A 14,270-nucleotide genomic window follows, 5' to 3' on the forward strand; every position below is an offset into this window, starting at 1 on the left:
AATTAAGTTGATCTGCTCAGGTTTAAGCAAAGGGGCAAGGAAGCTGTTACAGCAAATAACGTTTTCTTTTATACTACCTATGAAGGGACAGTGGATCTTGATAAAATCTCTGACCCAGTATGTTTCTTTCTCATCATCATGTTTTCAACTTATTTATTTGTTGAGTAAAATCCTAGAGTATCATAGTATTCAAATATGGTAATCATACATAATATAATTTGTAAATATGGTAATTAGGGCATCTAAATATTTCTTGTCCTTAATGCTTTTTACATGCAGTTTTGTAGTTGAGACAAGTGGATTTCATTGTCTCTTGTTTCTCTCTTCTGTAACATTGTTTATAGTGCTTCATGAGGATGACAAGTAATCCTCAGCCATTAAAAATGATGGACCCTGTTAGGACATGGAAGGTTTATGAGAGGAGAAAGGTGAGGAAGAGTACTTAACTGCTAAACAGTTAAGTGAGGCGGGAAAAGGGTCTTTATAAAAGGACCTCTTTTATTGTTTTCAGTTAGACAGTTTTTACCTTTGAGTTTGTAGACCTGTTCAGACCTGGTGAAGGAGGTTAAGCTCCTGGATTTCCAGTTGTATTCTTGATTCTTTGATGTGAATACAATTCAACTCATTACCATTTCTTGTGAGAATTACTGAAGTGTGCGAGTGAGGGAGATAGTTAGGATTCTTACCCATATTCCTAACAAAGTGGTCCGACCTGCCGGATCTCTTTTGGGGAGAGCGAGAACGATGGAGGGAAGAATGAACGTAGTTGAAGGACGAATGGAACATCTGGAGATGGCTGTAGACGGATTGAAGGCGGAGTCAGCGGCAAACGGGAAGACTCAATCGCGATGCGTAAAGACATCCAAGAACTGTTACGGTTGATGGGTGTGCGAACCAAGCAAAACGGGGAGAGCTCTGACGGGAGCCATGGTTCAGTCAATGATAATGGGGGTGTCCGGCGCGACGACGCCGAGGGAGAAAGAGACGGGGAGCTTTCAGAGAACCAACCCAATTGGAGGCGAAGGGTGGAGTTACCCACTTTTGAAAGACCCGATCCTTTGAACTGGATTAACAGGGCCGAAAAATTCTTCGAGATACAGAAGGTGGCGGAGGCTGAGAAGATCGAACTGCCCCATATTAGCATGGAGGGAAGCGCCGGTTATTGGTTTAAGTTTTGGAAGGAAGAGGCGAGCGACCGATCGTGGGAGGGACTCAAGGAAGCGTTGTTGATCAGGTTCGAGAGTCACTACCGTGGCGGCATTTTTGAGAGGATGGCGGCGATCAAGCAAACAGCCACCGTGGAATAAGTGAGAGAATTTGAAGCACTGGCCAGACAGACGAAGGCGTTTTCGGACGACCAGTTGTTGGGATACTTTCTGGCGGGCCTGCGAGAGGAATTGCGATGCCAGGTTAGACCGCACGACCCACGAAATTTGATGACAGCAATGAAACTGGCGCGAGATGTCAAAGAGGCTCTACGCGGGCTAGGTTTGATGGGTTGGATGGCATCCAAGAATTTCCCATCATGGGGACGAACGATAGGAGGAGGAGCGGTGGTGGTAAGAACCGATCGCCGAGGAGCAATACGGCAAGAACGACCCCGACCGAGAGCGTCGGGTCAGTAAGACGTGACAGCGCGACGAGAGGCGGCCCGGTGAGAGGCAGAACTCACGGAGGAAGTGATAACCGAGGACGGAGTTCAAGAAACCTGCCCTACCCTGAGTTTCTGAAACGCAGAGAAGAAGGAAGGTGTTTTCGATGTGGGGGGCCATTTAGCCCAGGGCACCAGTTCCCTGAGAAAAGTTTACGGGTGGTGTTACTGGCGGAAGATGAAGAAGGGGATGTTGAAGGGGAAGAGGTAGAGTTGGAGGCACCCCGCATGGAGTTATCGGTGTTTTCTGCTGGCGAGCTGACGCAACCCAAGACGTTGAAGTTACAGGGGAAGGTGGGAGAAAAAGTTGTGCTGATATTGGTGGACAGTGGCGCGAGATATGAATACACCTTTCCATATCAAGTAAGCTTGGGGGACGGCCACAAGAAGAAGACCCGAGGGTGTTGTCCGAGGGTGGTGGTCGACATGGGGGGAGTCGAGATTGAGGAGAAGTTCTATTTGTTCGAGTTGGGAGGCGTAGATATGATCCTCGGAGTTGAGTGGTTGGTCAAATTAGGAGAGGTCACACTAGATTGGGGAAGTCCACCATGTCGTTCAGACAAGCAGGGAAGAAGATTATCATAAAAGGGGATCCGACGTTGGAGAGAAGGGTGGTTGAACCAGAAAATCTGTTGAAAATGAGTGAAGCAGAAACATGGGCTCTGGTTTGGGGCTTGGAAAGCAGAAGATCGGGACGAGAGGATAGAGGGGAAGAGGGGCTGACGGAGGAGCAGAAGGAGGAAATGGGGAGAGTTTTGAAGCAGTATGAGGGGGTATTTAAGGAACTCCGCGGACTGCCTCCTGACAGGGAAGAGAGACATCAAATCACTTTAAAAGATGGGGCTGACCCTGTCAACGTGCGCCCATACCGCTATCCACATGTCATGAAAGAGGAGATCGAACGCCAGGTGGCAGAAATGTTGCATGCAGGGATTATTCGACCAAGTATAAGTCCCTATTCGAGCCTGGTGATTCTCGTAAAGAAGAAAGACAAAAGCTGGCGATTTTGCATAGACTACCGAGCGCTCAACAGAGCCACCGTCCCCAACAAGTTCCCCATACCGGTGATCAAAGAGCTACTGGACGAGCTTAGAGGAGCGAGGTATTTCTCGAAGGTGGACCTTAAAGCCGGGTACCACCAGGTCAGAATGGGAGAAGCGGATATCCAGAAGACGGCGTTCAGGACACACTTGAGGCATTATGAGTTCCTGGTAATGTCGTTCGGCCTCACCAACCCCCTCGCCACTTTCCAGAGCGCCATGAACGAGCTATTCCGATCGTATTTGAGGAAGTTCGTTCTCGTCTTCTTCGATGACATTCTCGTGTACAGCGCTAAGTGGGCGGAGCATCTACAGCAAATGAAGATGGTGCTTAACCGCTTACAAAAACAGCAGTAGGTGGCCAACAGGAAGAAGAGCGAATTCGGGAAACCCTCGATCAGGTATTTGGGGCATGTTATAACAAGAGGGGTCGAGATGGATGAAGAAAAGGTGGAGGTGGTCGTTGCCTGGGAAGAACCAAGGACGTTGAAAGCTCTGAGGGGTTTTTTGGGCCTAACGAGGTACTGTCGGAGGTTTGAAAGAGATTACGGCAAGATAGCGAGACCACTAACTGAGATGCTGAAGAAGGGAAATTTCGTTTGGACAGAGGCGGCCAGGGAGGCGATGGGAAGATTAAAGGAAGCGATGACGTCAGCATCGGTGCTAGTGCTACCTGACTTTATGCAGCCTTTCCACACAGAGTGCGACGCATCAGGGGTGGGAATCGAAGTGGTGCTGACGCAGAAACGGAGACCCATAGCATACTTTGGCAAAGCGTTATCGGAGGGGACTTTGGGGAAGTCGATTTACGAGAAGGAGCTCATGGCGGTGGTGATGGCGATCCAGCACTGGCGGCTATATTTGCTGTGTCAGAGGTTTGTCGTGCACACTGACCAAAAGAGCTTGAGATTTTTGTTGGAACAGAGGATAACCACTCAAGCTCAACAACATTGGATTGCCAAACTCCTTGGCTACGATTTCGAGATTGTGTACCGAACGGGAGCCACTAATAAAGTAGCAGACGCTTTGTCACGAAAGGAAAGCGAAGAAGTGGAGGAAGGAACCGAGCAACACAATCAAGCGATGGAGAAGGAACTGAACGGAATGGTGAGGCCTTACTGGAAGGATTTCCAGGAAGTGGAAAAGGAAGTAGAAGAAGATGAAGATTTAAAAAAGATTGTGACAGACATCACCCGGGATCCAGATAAGCATTCCTCATTCACGATGGAGAATGGGCGACTACATTACAAAGGGAGATTGGTCATCTCGGCCAAGTCAGACTGGGTCCCGAAATTGCTGGCGAAGTATCATACGACTCCAACAGGGGGCCATTCAGGAGTATACCGCACTTACCGGAGGATAGTGCAGTCCCTGTACTGGATCGAGATCAAGAAGGTGGTAACAGAGTTTGTAGCCCAGTGCTTAGTGTGCCAGCAACAGAAGTACTTAGCCACTTCACCACAAGGGCTTTTACAACTGCTACTAATTCCCCAGGTTATTTGGGAAGACATCAGCATGGATTTCATAGTGAGGTTGCCGAAATCCAAAGGGTGTGACGCCATCTTAGTAGTCGTGGATCGTTTAAACAAGTATGCACACTTCATCCCTCTCAAACATCCTTATACCGCGAGAACCGTAGCCGAAGCTTTTATGAGGGAAGTAGTGAAATTACACGGAGTGCCTAAGTCCATAGTAACTGATCGAGATCCATTGTTTCTCAGTTCATTTTGGAGGGAACTGTTCAAGTTGCAGGGGACCCATCTTCAGATGAGCACGTCTTACCATCCAGAAACCGATGGACAGACAGAAGTGCTGAACCGTGTTTTAGAAGGATATTTGAGGTGCTTTTGTTCTGAACAGCCTAAAAGTTGGAACCCAATCCTTCCGTGAGCAGAGTACTGGTACAACACCAGCTACCAGGGAGCGGCCAAAAGCACCCCGTTTGAAGTGGTTTATGGGAGGACGCCACCAGCTTTAGCCAGGTTTGTGCCAGGGGAAACACTGGTGGAAGCTGTAGCCCAGGAACTTCAGACGTGTGACAAGGCGCTGCAACAACTTAGGTTCCACTTGACGAGAGCTCAAGATATGATGGTCAAGCAGGCTAATCGAAAGAGGAGGCCGGTGACTATAAAGGTGGATGATTGGGTATATTTGAAGATCCGGTCGCACAGACAAACTTCTATGCCTGTGAGACTACATCCAAAATTATCAGCCAGGTATTACGGGCCGTTTAGGGTGATTCAGAAAATAGGAGAGGTAGCATTCAGATTGCTACTACCTGAGAATGCAAGGATCCACCCGGTCTTCCACGTGTCCCAGCTGAAGTTGGCCATCGGGACAAATAGAGTGGAGAAGTAGTTGCCAGTAGATTTACAAATGAGTGGAGCACGTTTCCCATGTGCTCGAGAACATTCTTTCTTTCATGGAGTTTGAAGCATGTTTTCTTGGTATGTCCAGATCTTTTACAGTATGAACAATAGTCCTCATGAGTACCTTATTCAAACGACTTTCCCCTAGCATTTGCTCCCTTATGGACTCCCTTTAAAGTTGTCATGGCAGAGTCTGTGTTAGAGATCCCCGCATTCAGCATGATAGTTCTCCGAGTTTCTTCTCCTCTTACTATAAAAAAACTTCTGAAAGGGATTGTAATTTTTCTCTTCCAAAAATCTCTACACAGATTTGGTCGTACTCCTGATTCAGGCCATAGAGAAATTTAAAAATTCTTCCCTTTTAAATGAATTCAGCAAGTGCGGCATCATCTGTTTTAAGAATTTTTATTGTTTGGTTCTGATCGAATTCCATCCAAAGACCATTCAAGATTCCGTGATATTCTGATATGGAAAGAGAGCCCTGGTTTGTATTAAATATCTTGTTTTTAATGTCATAGTAAGCAACAAGATCCTTTTTTAATGAAAAAGTACAGTTGAAAATAGGATTGATTTTATTATTTAGAATCATAAAAAATACATTGTCATATCCTCTATTTGTAACAATCTAATTCTCCTAAAAAGGGAAATAGGGAAACTAGGTAAACAAAATAAAATAGAAAATTATATATCTATTTTCTCTAATTAGGAAGATTCTAAAGATATCTTCTCTTATTACAACAAGTACTCTGTAAATCATCCCATATTTCTTTTGCAGAAGAATGAAACATATAATTTCTACTTATCTCAGGAATCATGGATTGCCACATCCAAGTCATAATTAATTAATCTTCATTGTCCCAAATTGAAAAATGAGTGTCATCTGGTCCTGGTCCTCCTCCATCTATGTGATCAAGTTTTGAACGACCCTTGAGAACCCTTCGAATAAATTGGCTCCATTGTAAGAAATTATGACCATCCAACCGATAGTTACCTCCTATATTTGGTAGGTCATTAGGTACCCCCAGAGGAATAATGTTTACTTCAGACATCCCGTAAAACGCAACCAAGAGTCTCCGGTGACCTTTTCCGAGATGACGACGGCGTGTGGGTCACACCGAGAAAAGGAGTAAAACTTCAAACTCAAATATAGGCCAAACGGGTCGTCACCGACCCCAGGAACAGACTCAAGAGGCTCCGGCAACCCTGTCTGTGGCGGCAGCGGCGAGTGGGTCTCGCCGGAGATGGGCGCGTGGGCTACACGTGTCGGCGACAGTGGAGGCGCGTGGCAGCGCGTGACAGGTTTTCTCACAGAGCGACTTTTGGCGTTGTGGTCGCCGGTGTTGGGCGCATCTTTCTGCCCTATCAACGACCCTAACAGGCGACGGCGGCAGCGGCAGTTGTCAGACAGCAGCGGCGGCGCGACTGTACAGCAGAATGGAGCCCCAAGATCGGGAGCTCTGACACCAGCTCTGATACCAAGTTGAAAATATGACTGATTTTATTATTCTCAATCATGAAAATTACATTCACATATCATTTATTTTTAATAATCTGATTCTCCTAAAAAGGGAAATAAGGAAACTAGGAAAACAAAATAAAATAGAAGATTATATATCTATTTTCTCTGATTAGGAAGATTCTAAAGATATCTTCTCTAATTACAATATTTAGGTAGCATAATAATAACTCATAGACAAGCAAATCCCTATGATTCAGAGATATCCTTGTTATTCACAATAATTATAATTTGTTAAATAAGGAAAAAATATAACTAATAAAAAACAATCATTCTGACATAAATAAAACAGATTCCAACATTTGCAAATTTAAAAGTGTTGAATTTAGGAGAGGTTTAAATATGTAAAAAAATTGTTCGAATAATTTTGATCTTTGGGGTATAGATCAGAAGATCCATTAGATTTTGATAAATAGTTGATGGATCATTATACATCCACTAAGGGGAATGAATGGATTGTTTTGAAATAGATCAAACTCTAGACAATTTGACCATAAAGGCATGGATACCATGCCTTGAAGATTCTTGCTTAATTAGTAGTTTTGTATTACATCCAAAAAATATGTTGCTAAATGTTAGATGTTAAGATGTGTGTTTCTGTTATTTGGGCTTAGTCTATTCTGTATTAAGGGCATTGGCCCATATCTTACAATATAAATAAACTACCCTATGTGTATGCTAAACACACAAGGGATATTTTCTGCCAATCTTCTCTATTTTTCATATGGTATCTAGAGCACAGGAATAGTTCCAGTCAACTCCACGGTCTCCGGCACCCATCACTGCCACTGTCGTCGCAGTCGCCGCTGCCAACGCCGCCGTCGTCGGAGTTCCAGAATCGACCGGCGACCACAGCATCGGAATCGTCTCGATCGGGTGACCACCGTGGTACGAAGATCGCGGCGAACGGACCACTCACGCGCCTCCACGCACCGCCGCAAGAGTCGCCGCTGCCGCCGCGCGTCGTTGGAGCTTTCCGCCACCGATCAGCACCGCCGTGATCGCCTCCTCGCCCTTTTTCTGGATCTGTGGTCGTTGCGTCAATCGGAGCACTTTGAATTTTTAGGGTTTCTCCCTTTCTATGGCGTCTTCCTCGTCTACAAACACCTCTATTGGTGGCTCATCTTCTGATCCCTCAATATATACCAATTATGTGAATGTACACTTGTCCATTGACAAGTTAGCTGGCACAAATTATGCAACATGGGCGTCCGACATCAAACTTTGGTTGAAGAGACAGGGGTACTTAGATCATCTTACTCAAAATGTGACTACTGCTCCCATAGATGACACTTCCCGCTGGATGAAAATTGATGCTCAGTTATGCATTGTTATAAAGTCCATCATTCACTCCTCACTGAAACAAATGTTTCGATCCTATAAACATGTTCAGAAGTATGGGCACAAGCGAAGTTGTTATACACAAATGACACTCAGCGTCTTTATGGTGTTTGTCAGGACCTATTAACTGTTATTGGTCTGCGCAATCCTGGTCCCATGGCAGAATATTTGGCTAAAATTCATGCCCTTCTTCATGACTTTAATGATATATTACCTCCTGCTTCCACTCCTGCTGAAGAATTGGAACAACGATCAAAGTTCTTCATGTTGTTGGCATTATACGGACTCTCTGATGATGTTTCTCATGTCCGTGATCAGATTTTGGGTTCTCCTGTCATACCCAACTTTACTTCTACTTGTTCTGCTCTTTTGCGTATACCGAGCAAACCGATCACTGAGACATCCCCTCATACTGATGATTCCTCTGTTATGGCTGCTCAACGTGATGATCGAAGTCGGTCTCGCAAGCCAAGTAAAGGACGTCCAAAATGTGACCATTGTGGCAAGTTAGGCCACAAGATTGATAGATATTATGCTCTCCATGGACGTCCTCCTCGACCTGTAGCAATGGCAAATTCTGATCCACCTCCCCGATCACTGTCTGTAGACCATCCTACTTCATCTAATACCATAGACAAACCTGCAATCTTTAACGAATTTCTCATATGGTATGAGGATCATCAGCGCTCTAGTTCTACTACATCTGCATCTATTTTCCAATCGTTCTGTGTTGTTTTCTATTTTCCAATCTTTTTTCAATGAAATAAAAACACAGTTTGGGGTTTCTATTCAAAATTTACGTAGTGATAATGGCCGTGAATACCTTTCTCAACCGTTTAAACAATTTATGGCTTCTCATGGCATTCTTCACCAAACCTCATGTACTTATACCCCTCAACAAAATGGGGTGGCTGAGCGCAAGATTAGACACCTTATTGAAACAATTCGTACACTTCTGATTCATGGTCAAGTACCCTCACATTTTTGGGGTGATGCAATTCTCACAGCATGTTATCTTATCAACCGCATGCCATCTTCCGTCCTAGATAACAAAATCCCTCATTCTATCTTATTTCCTCAAGACCCTCTGCATCCATTACCTCTTCGAGTTTTTGGGTCTACATGTTTTGTTCATGATTTTAGTCCTGGTCTTGATAAGTTATCTCCTAGGTCTCACAAATGTGTCTTCTTAGGATTTCCACGGTCACAAAAGGGCTATAAGTGTTTTTCCCCTTCCCTCAATCGTCATTTTATCTCTGCTAATGTCACTTTTGATGAATCTTCTTTTTACTTTTCACATTTATCTTCTAGTTCTATACCTCTCCTTGTTACTGTTGATATTCCTTTTATCTGTGATCCTCCTGGTGATGCTCCACCCATTTTGTCTTCTCCTTCTTTAGACTCTCATTCACCACAGGATCATCCTTCACCTCCACCCCTTCAGGTTTATAGTCGCCGTAATTGTCTCCCTCATGACTCACTTCCGGTGCCGCCTCATGTGTCTCCTCCGGCTCCAGCAACTGAGTCTGACTTACCTATTGCCCTCCGTAAAGGTATACGCTCTACCCGTAACCCTTCCCCCCATTATACTGTTCTTAATTACCACAGATTATCTCCATCTTTTTATACTTGTCTCTCATCCATTTCTTCTGTGTCAATTCCCAAATTTGTGGGTGATGCCTTAACTCATCCTGGTTGGCGTCAAGCTATGATGGATGAATTAAGTGCTTTACAGGAAAGTGGAACTTGGGAGCTTGTCCAATTACCATCTGGAAAGTCTGTTGTTGGTTGCAGGTGGGTGTATGCTATCAAGGTTGGTCCTGATGGCACAATTGATCGTCTGAAAGCTCGACTGGTTGCCAAAGGCTACACACAGATTTTTGGTTTGGATTATGGTGATACTTTTTCTCTAGTGGCAAAAGTGACCTCTGTTCGCCTATTCATTGCCATGACCGCTCTTCGACAATGGCCTCTTTACCAACTTGATGTTAAAAATGCTTTCCTCAATGGTGATTTGCATGAAGAAATTTATATGGAGCAACCGCCTGGCTTTGTTGCTCAGGGGGAGTCATATGGATTGGTATGTCGTCTTCGCAAATCCTTATATGGCCTAAAACAGTCTCCTCGGGCTTGGTTTGGTAAATTCAGTTGTGTTGTTCAACAATTTGCTGGATGTATCTACTTAATAGTGTATGTCGATGATATTGTTCTCACAGGAAGCGACTATCTTGGCATCTCTCAGATGAAACAACACCTTTGTCATCATTTTCAAACCAAAGATCTTGGCAAACTCCGGTACTTTTTGAGTATTGAAGTAGCACAATCCAATGATGGTATTGTCATATCTCAGAGGAAGTATGCGTTAGACATCTTGGAGGAAACAGGGTTAATGAACTGTAAATCTGTTGAGACACCTATGGACCCTAACATCAAACTCCTACCAAATCAGGGGGAGCCTTTCTCAGATCCTGAACGGTACAGAAGACTAGTTGGTAAATTAAACTATCTTACTGTTACGCGTCCTGACATTTCCTTCGCAATTAGTGTGGTGAGTCAATTTCTAAACTCTCCATGTGACGACCATTGGGATGCAGTTGTTCGCATATTGAAGTATATTAAAAGATCACCTGGAAAAGGTTTGTTATATGGCCCTAACAACGATACAAAAATCGTTTGTTATTCAGATGTTGATTGGGCTGGTTCCCCTTCTGATAGGAGGTCTACTTCTGGATATTGTGTCTCTATTGGTAGCAACCTGATATCTTGGAAAAGTAAGAAGCAAAGTGTTGTGGCAAGGTCCAGTGCAGAAGCAGAATATAGAGCTATGGCATCAACTACTTGCGAGCTTGTGTGGCTTAAACAATTGCTTAGTAAATTGAAATTTGGAGATGTCACTCACATGATACTTATATGTGATAATCAAGCTGCTCTCCATATTAGCTCTAACCCTGTCTTCCATGAGAGAACCAAACACATTGAAGTTGATTGTCATTTCATTCGAGAAAAAATCATATTCGGAGATATCAAGACTGAGTTTGTTAACTCAAGCAACCAGTTGGCAGACATATTCACTAAGTCCTTACGAGGACCTAGAATTGATTATCTTTGTAACAAGCTTGGAACATATGATTTATATGCTCCAGCTTGAGAGGGAGTGTTAGATGTTAAGACGTATGTTTCTGTTATTTGGGCTTAGTCTATTCTGTATTAAGGGCATTGGTCCATATCTTACAATATAAATAAACTACCCTATGTGTATGCTAAACACACAAGGGATATTTTCTCCCAATCTTCTCTATTTCTCATACTAACAATTGTAATTGAGTGGATAAGAAAAGTTATATGGAAAAAGTTATGCATTATAAATTGGGATAATTGTGCTAACCTTCCCTGAGGTTAGCTGTACTCCTAGGCCTCACTGATAAAAAAACTATACCTAAGTCCCTTCTCGTATGTATAATTCTTATGCATTGACACTTCTTTTCTTTTAAAGAACTACATATACTTCCTTCATTTTTATGCACAAACCAAACACATTGCCTAAAAGATAACAAATCGAGGGACGTGTGAAAGGAGGTTTTAGTATATAAATTTATTCATACTAAATTTAATCATAGGGGAAGACCATGTAATGTAAACTTAAATTACTCTGTTGTAAGATGGTTGTAGGAACATAATTTATTCATGTTTATGTAGATTAATATTTTCTTTTATTCATGACAAATAAAGGTACAACAGCGTGCCATACAAGATCAGATTGCTTATTTTGGACAAACACCATCCCAACTTCTGATTGTTCCTCACTTGAAGAGAAAGCCATTAGCAGAAGTTCTACATTTGCAGGTAACAGCTGATCATTGGATAGTGTTAGAATGAAAATAGTCATTAACTGTTACAGATTTGTTAACCATTAGCTGCTACAGATTCAAGCAAATTAGGATCATTGATAATTGATTGTTAGGCATGAATCTAATGTATTTGATTTTGTAAATTGATCTAATTACATACTGTGTGGTATGTCATTAGACACAACATTCAGATAATTCTTTCTTATGGATAGTTTTTATTGACAAGTAACATCTGTACTGACCATCAAAAGGAAATTACATCTTATCCTTCTAATTTATTTAATTGAGAACTAGTAGATATGCTAAGGGATTGGATAGCTTTATTCTATTGATTTTCTATTTGACATTGTTGTTTTCTGTTTTATATTTAAGGAATTCCTACTTCTCTAGACCTTGCAACAACATTTTGTTTGTTACTTCTCCAGGTCACCAAATTTTCACCCAAGAACATATCATATCTTGAGGTGGATTTCCTACCAGTGACAGTCCTTGCATAATCTGCATCAGTATAAACTCTTATTTTTAATTTCCATTCCTCTTAAACAATAGTCCCCTTCCTAGACTTGTCTTCAAATATTGAAGGATTTTGTTCACAGCTTGTACTTCACTATCTCTTGGATCATGCATGAACTGACTAACTACACTCAGCATAGGCTATGCCAGGTCTAGTGATAGCTAAGCAAATGAGCTTCCCCACAAGTACATGACATTGGCCTTTATTCACAATAGAACTGCCTTCATCATTTCCAATTCTATGGTTTTGCTCTATAGGAACTCAAATGGCCTTCCAAATTGTTTTACATCTGTAAGATCAAGAACATACAATCTTTGGGAGATAAAGATGTCATTCTTTTAATAAGCTACTTCTATCCAAGGAAGTACTTTAGTTTTTCTAGATCCTTCATTTCAAATTGAGCAACTATCTTTTCTTTCAAGATTTATTTCTCATGTTCATCTCCTACACGAATCATGTCATCAACATAGAAAAGAGTAAAGTAAATTTACCTTTAGAGAAATGTTTCAGAACAAGGTATGGTTGGTTACCTTGACATATTATACAACTGTACTCTACATCTTGTGGTATAAATATATACATGTACAGAACTTTGTAAGTAAGTTCAGTTTCAATAAAATCAGTTTCGGTAAATATGTCTCTTCTCTTTCTCTCTTTGATGAAGATTAACATGGTATCATGAGCTTCTTTTTTCACAAGTCCTGCTCCTACTTCTTGCATCCTGTTTTTGATGTTCGTCGCTGTAATCATAGTTATCAAACTCACTAACTTGTTAACTCGAACAAGTTTATGTCCTTAGTCATGGCTTCCAAGTCAACTCGGAAGAAAACTCGTTTTCAAGTGAACTCGGTAAAGTCACATAATATTCTTCAACGGAAAGGGTGGCCTGCTTGGCATCAAAGATCTTGATTTCTAAGTCATAAGATGTAGAGATGTCCTATCACATGGAATAAGTATTTTGCAAGGTCTTTTCAAATTTCAAGGCACTAGACAAGAACATATAATTTCTACCTATTTTTGTAGTCATGATTCGTGAGTCATTACTGTCTAAAATTTGGAAATTAGGTTATCCCAAGATATGACCTCTCCTTTAATATGGTTGAGTGTACCCCATACCCTTAAACATGTGTTTGATAAATTGAGCCCAATAGAGATAATTTCGATCATTAAGGTGGTTGTCATCAAACAAGTATGGAAGACCAACATTGCTTAATAGAATTGTCATGTTAAAATTAATAATAGGACCACCATCCTAAATAAAAAGATTAGTAAGACGGAAAGCTCTGACAACGATAATATTAATAGCTCCTGCGATGGTGAAAGCTTCGACAATGACAGTGGTGGCAACTCCAGTGGCAACAACATAAACAACATTTACTGAACCACAACTTGTGGTGCACTTTAGGTAGTCCCAATAATCAAGGGAAATAGGTGCACTTTAAGCAACCTTAAAATGAACTGTATTTAAGATGGGAAAGAAGAAATACAGAAGCAGGGTTCACGAGATCGAGAATTTTGATACTAACATGAAAGGATTAATCTAAGAAGAAAAAAAAAGATTTTTTTATTCAATTGATTGATTTAAAAGTATACATTGACCTCTGGTTATAAAGAAAGTAACGATTAAAAAGAGATATTAAGAATTTTCTAACAACTCCTAGTAGTAGTACATTTAATATCCTACTAACAACTAACAACAGTTTATAAAAGATTCCTGATTTTAAAATTTTTAACCTTTAATTTAAATTTTCATATTTTTTTAGTTTTTGTCAATATGATATTTAAAATTAAGGGAGCAAGTGTTACTTTATTAAAAGTACATGGGAGGTGAATGTCATTTATAAAAACATAAGAAAGATGAAAAATGTGAATATGTATTAACAAAATAAGGTAAATGTCTATTTTAAAACTATAGGGATGTTAGTGTTATTTAACATGACCTCGACGGAGGTATCTGCAATTTTCCCTTAGCATTGTCATGTTTGTTTGGA

The 14,270-nt window shown here is 41.6% G+C and overlaps 1 protein-coding gene across 1 annotated transcript in view; it reads left to right on the top strand.

The window, feature by feature from the left end:
- LOC108328806 (BEACH domain-containing protein C2) overlaps positions 1-14,270 on the top strand; it is a 55,326-nt gene that overhangs the window by 36,438 nt on the left and 4,618 nt on the right. Inside the window, exons 27-28 of the mRNA XM_017562695.2 lie at positions 21-117; positions 11,647-11,760. Of these exons, the coding sequence (XP_017418184.1) occupies positions 21-117; positions 11,647-11,760 (211 nt within the window). The remainder of the gene's footprint in view (positions 1-20; positions 118-11,646; positions 11,761-14,270) is intronic.

The sequence above is a fragment of the Vigna angularis genome, chromosome 2, assembly GCF_016808095.1.
Source record: "Vigna angularis cultivar LongXiaoDou No.4 chromosome 2, ASM1680809v1, whole genome shotgun sequence".
Lineage (NCBI taxonomy): Eukaryota > Viridiplantae > Streptophyta > Magnoliopsida > Fabales > Fabaceae > Vigna > Vigna angularis.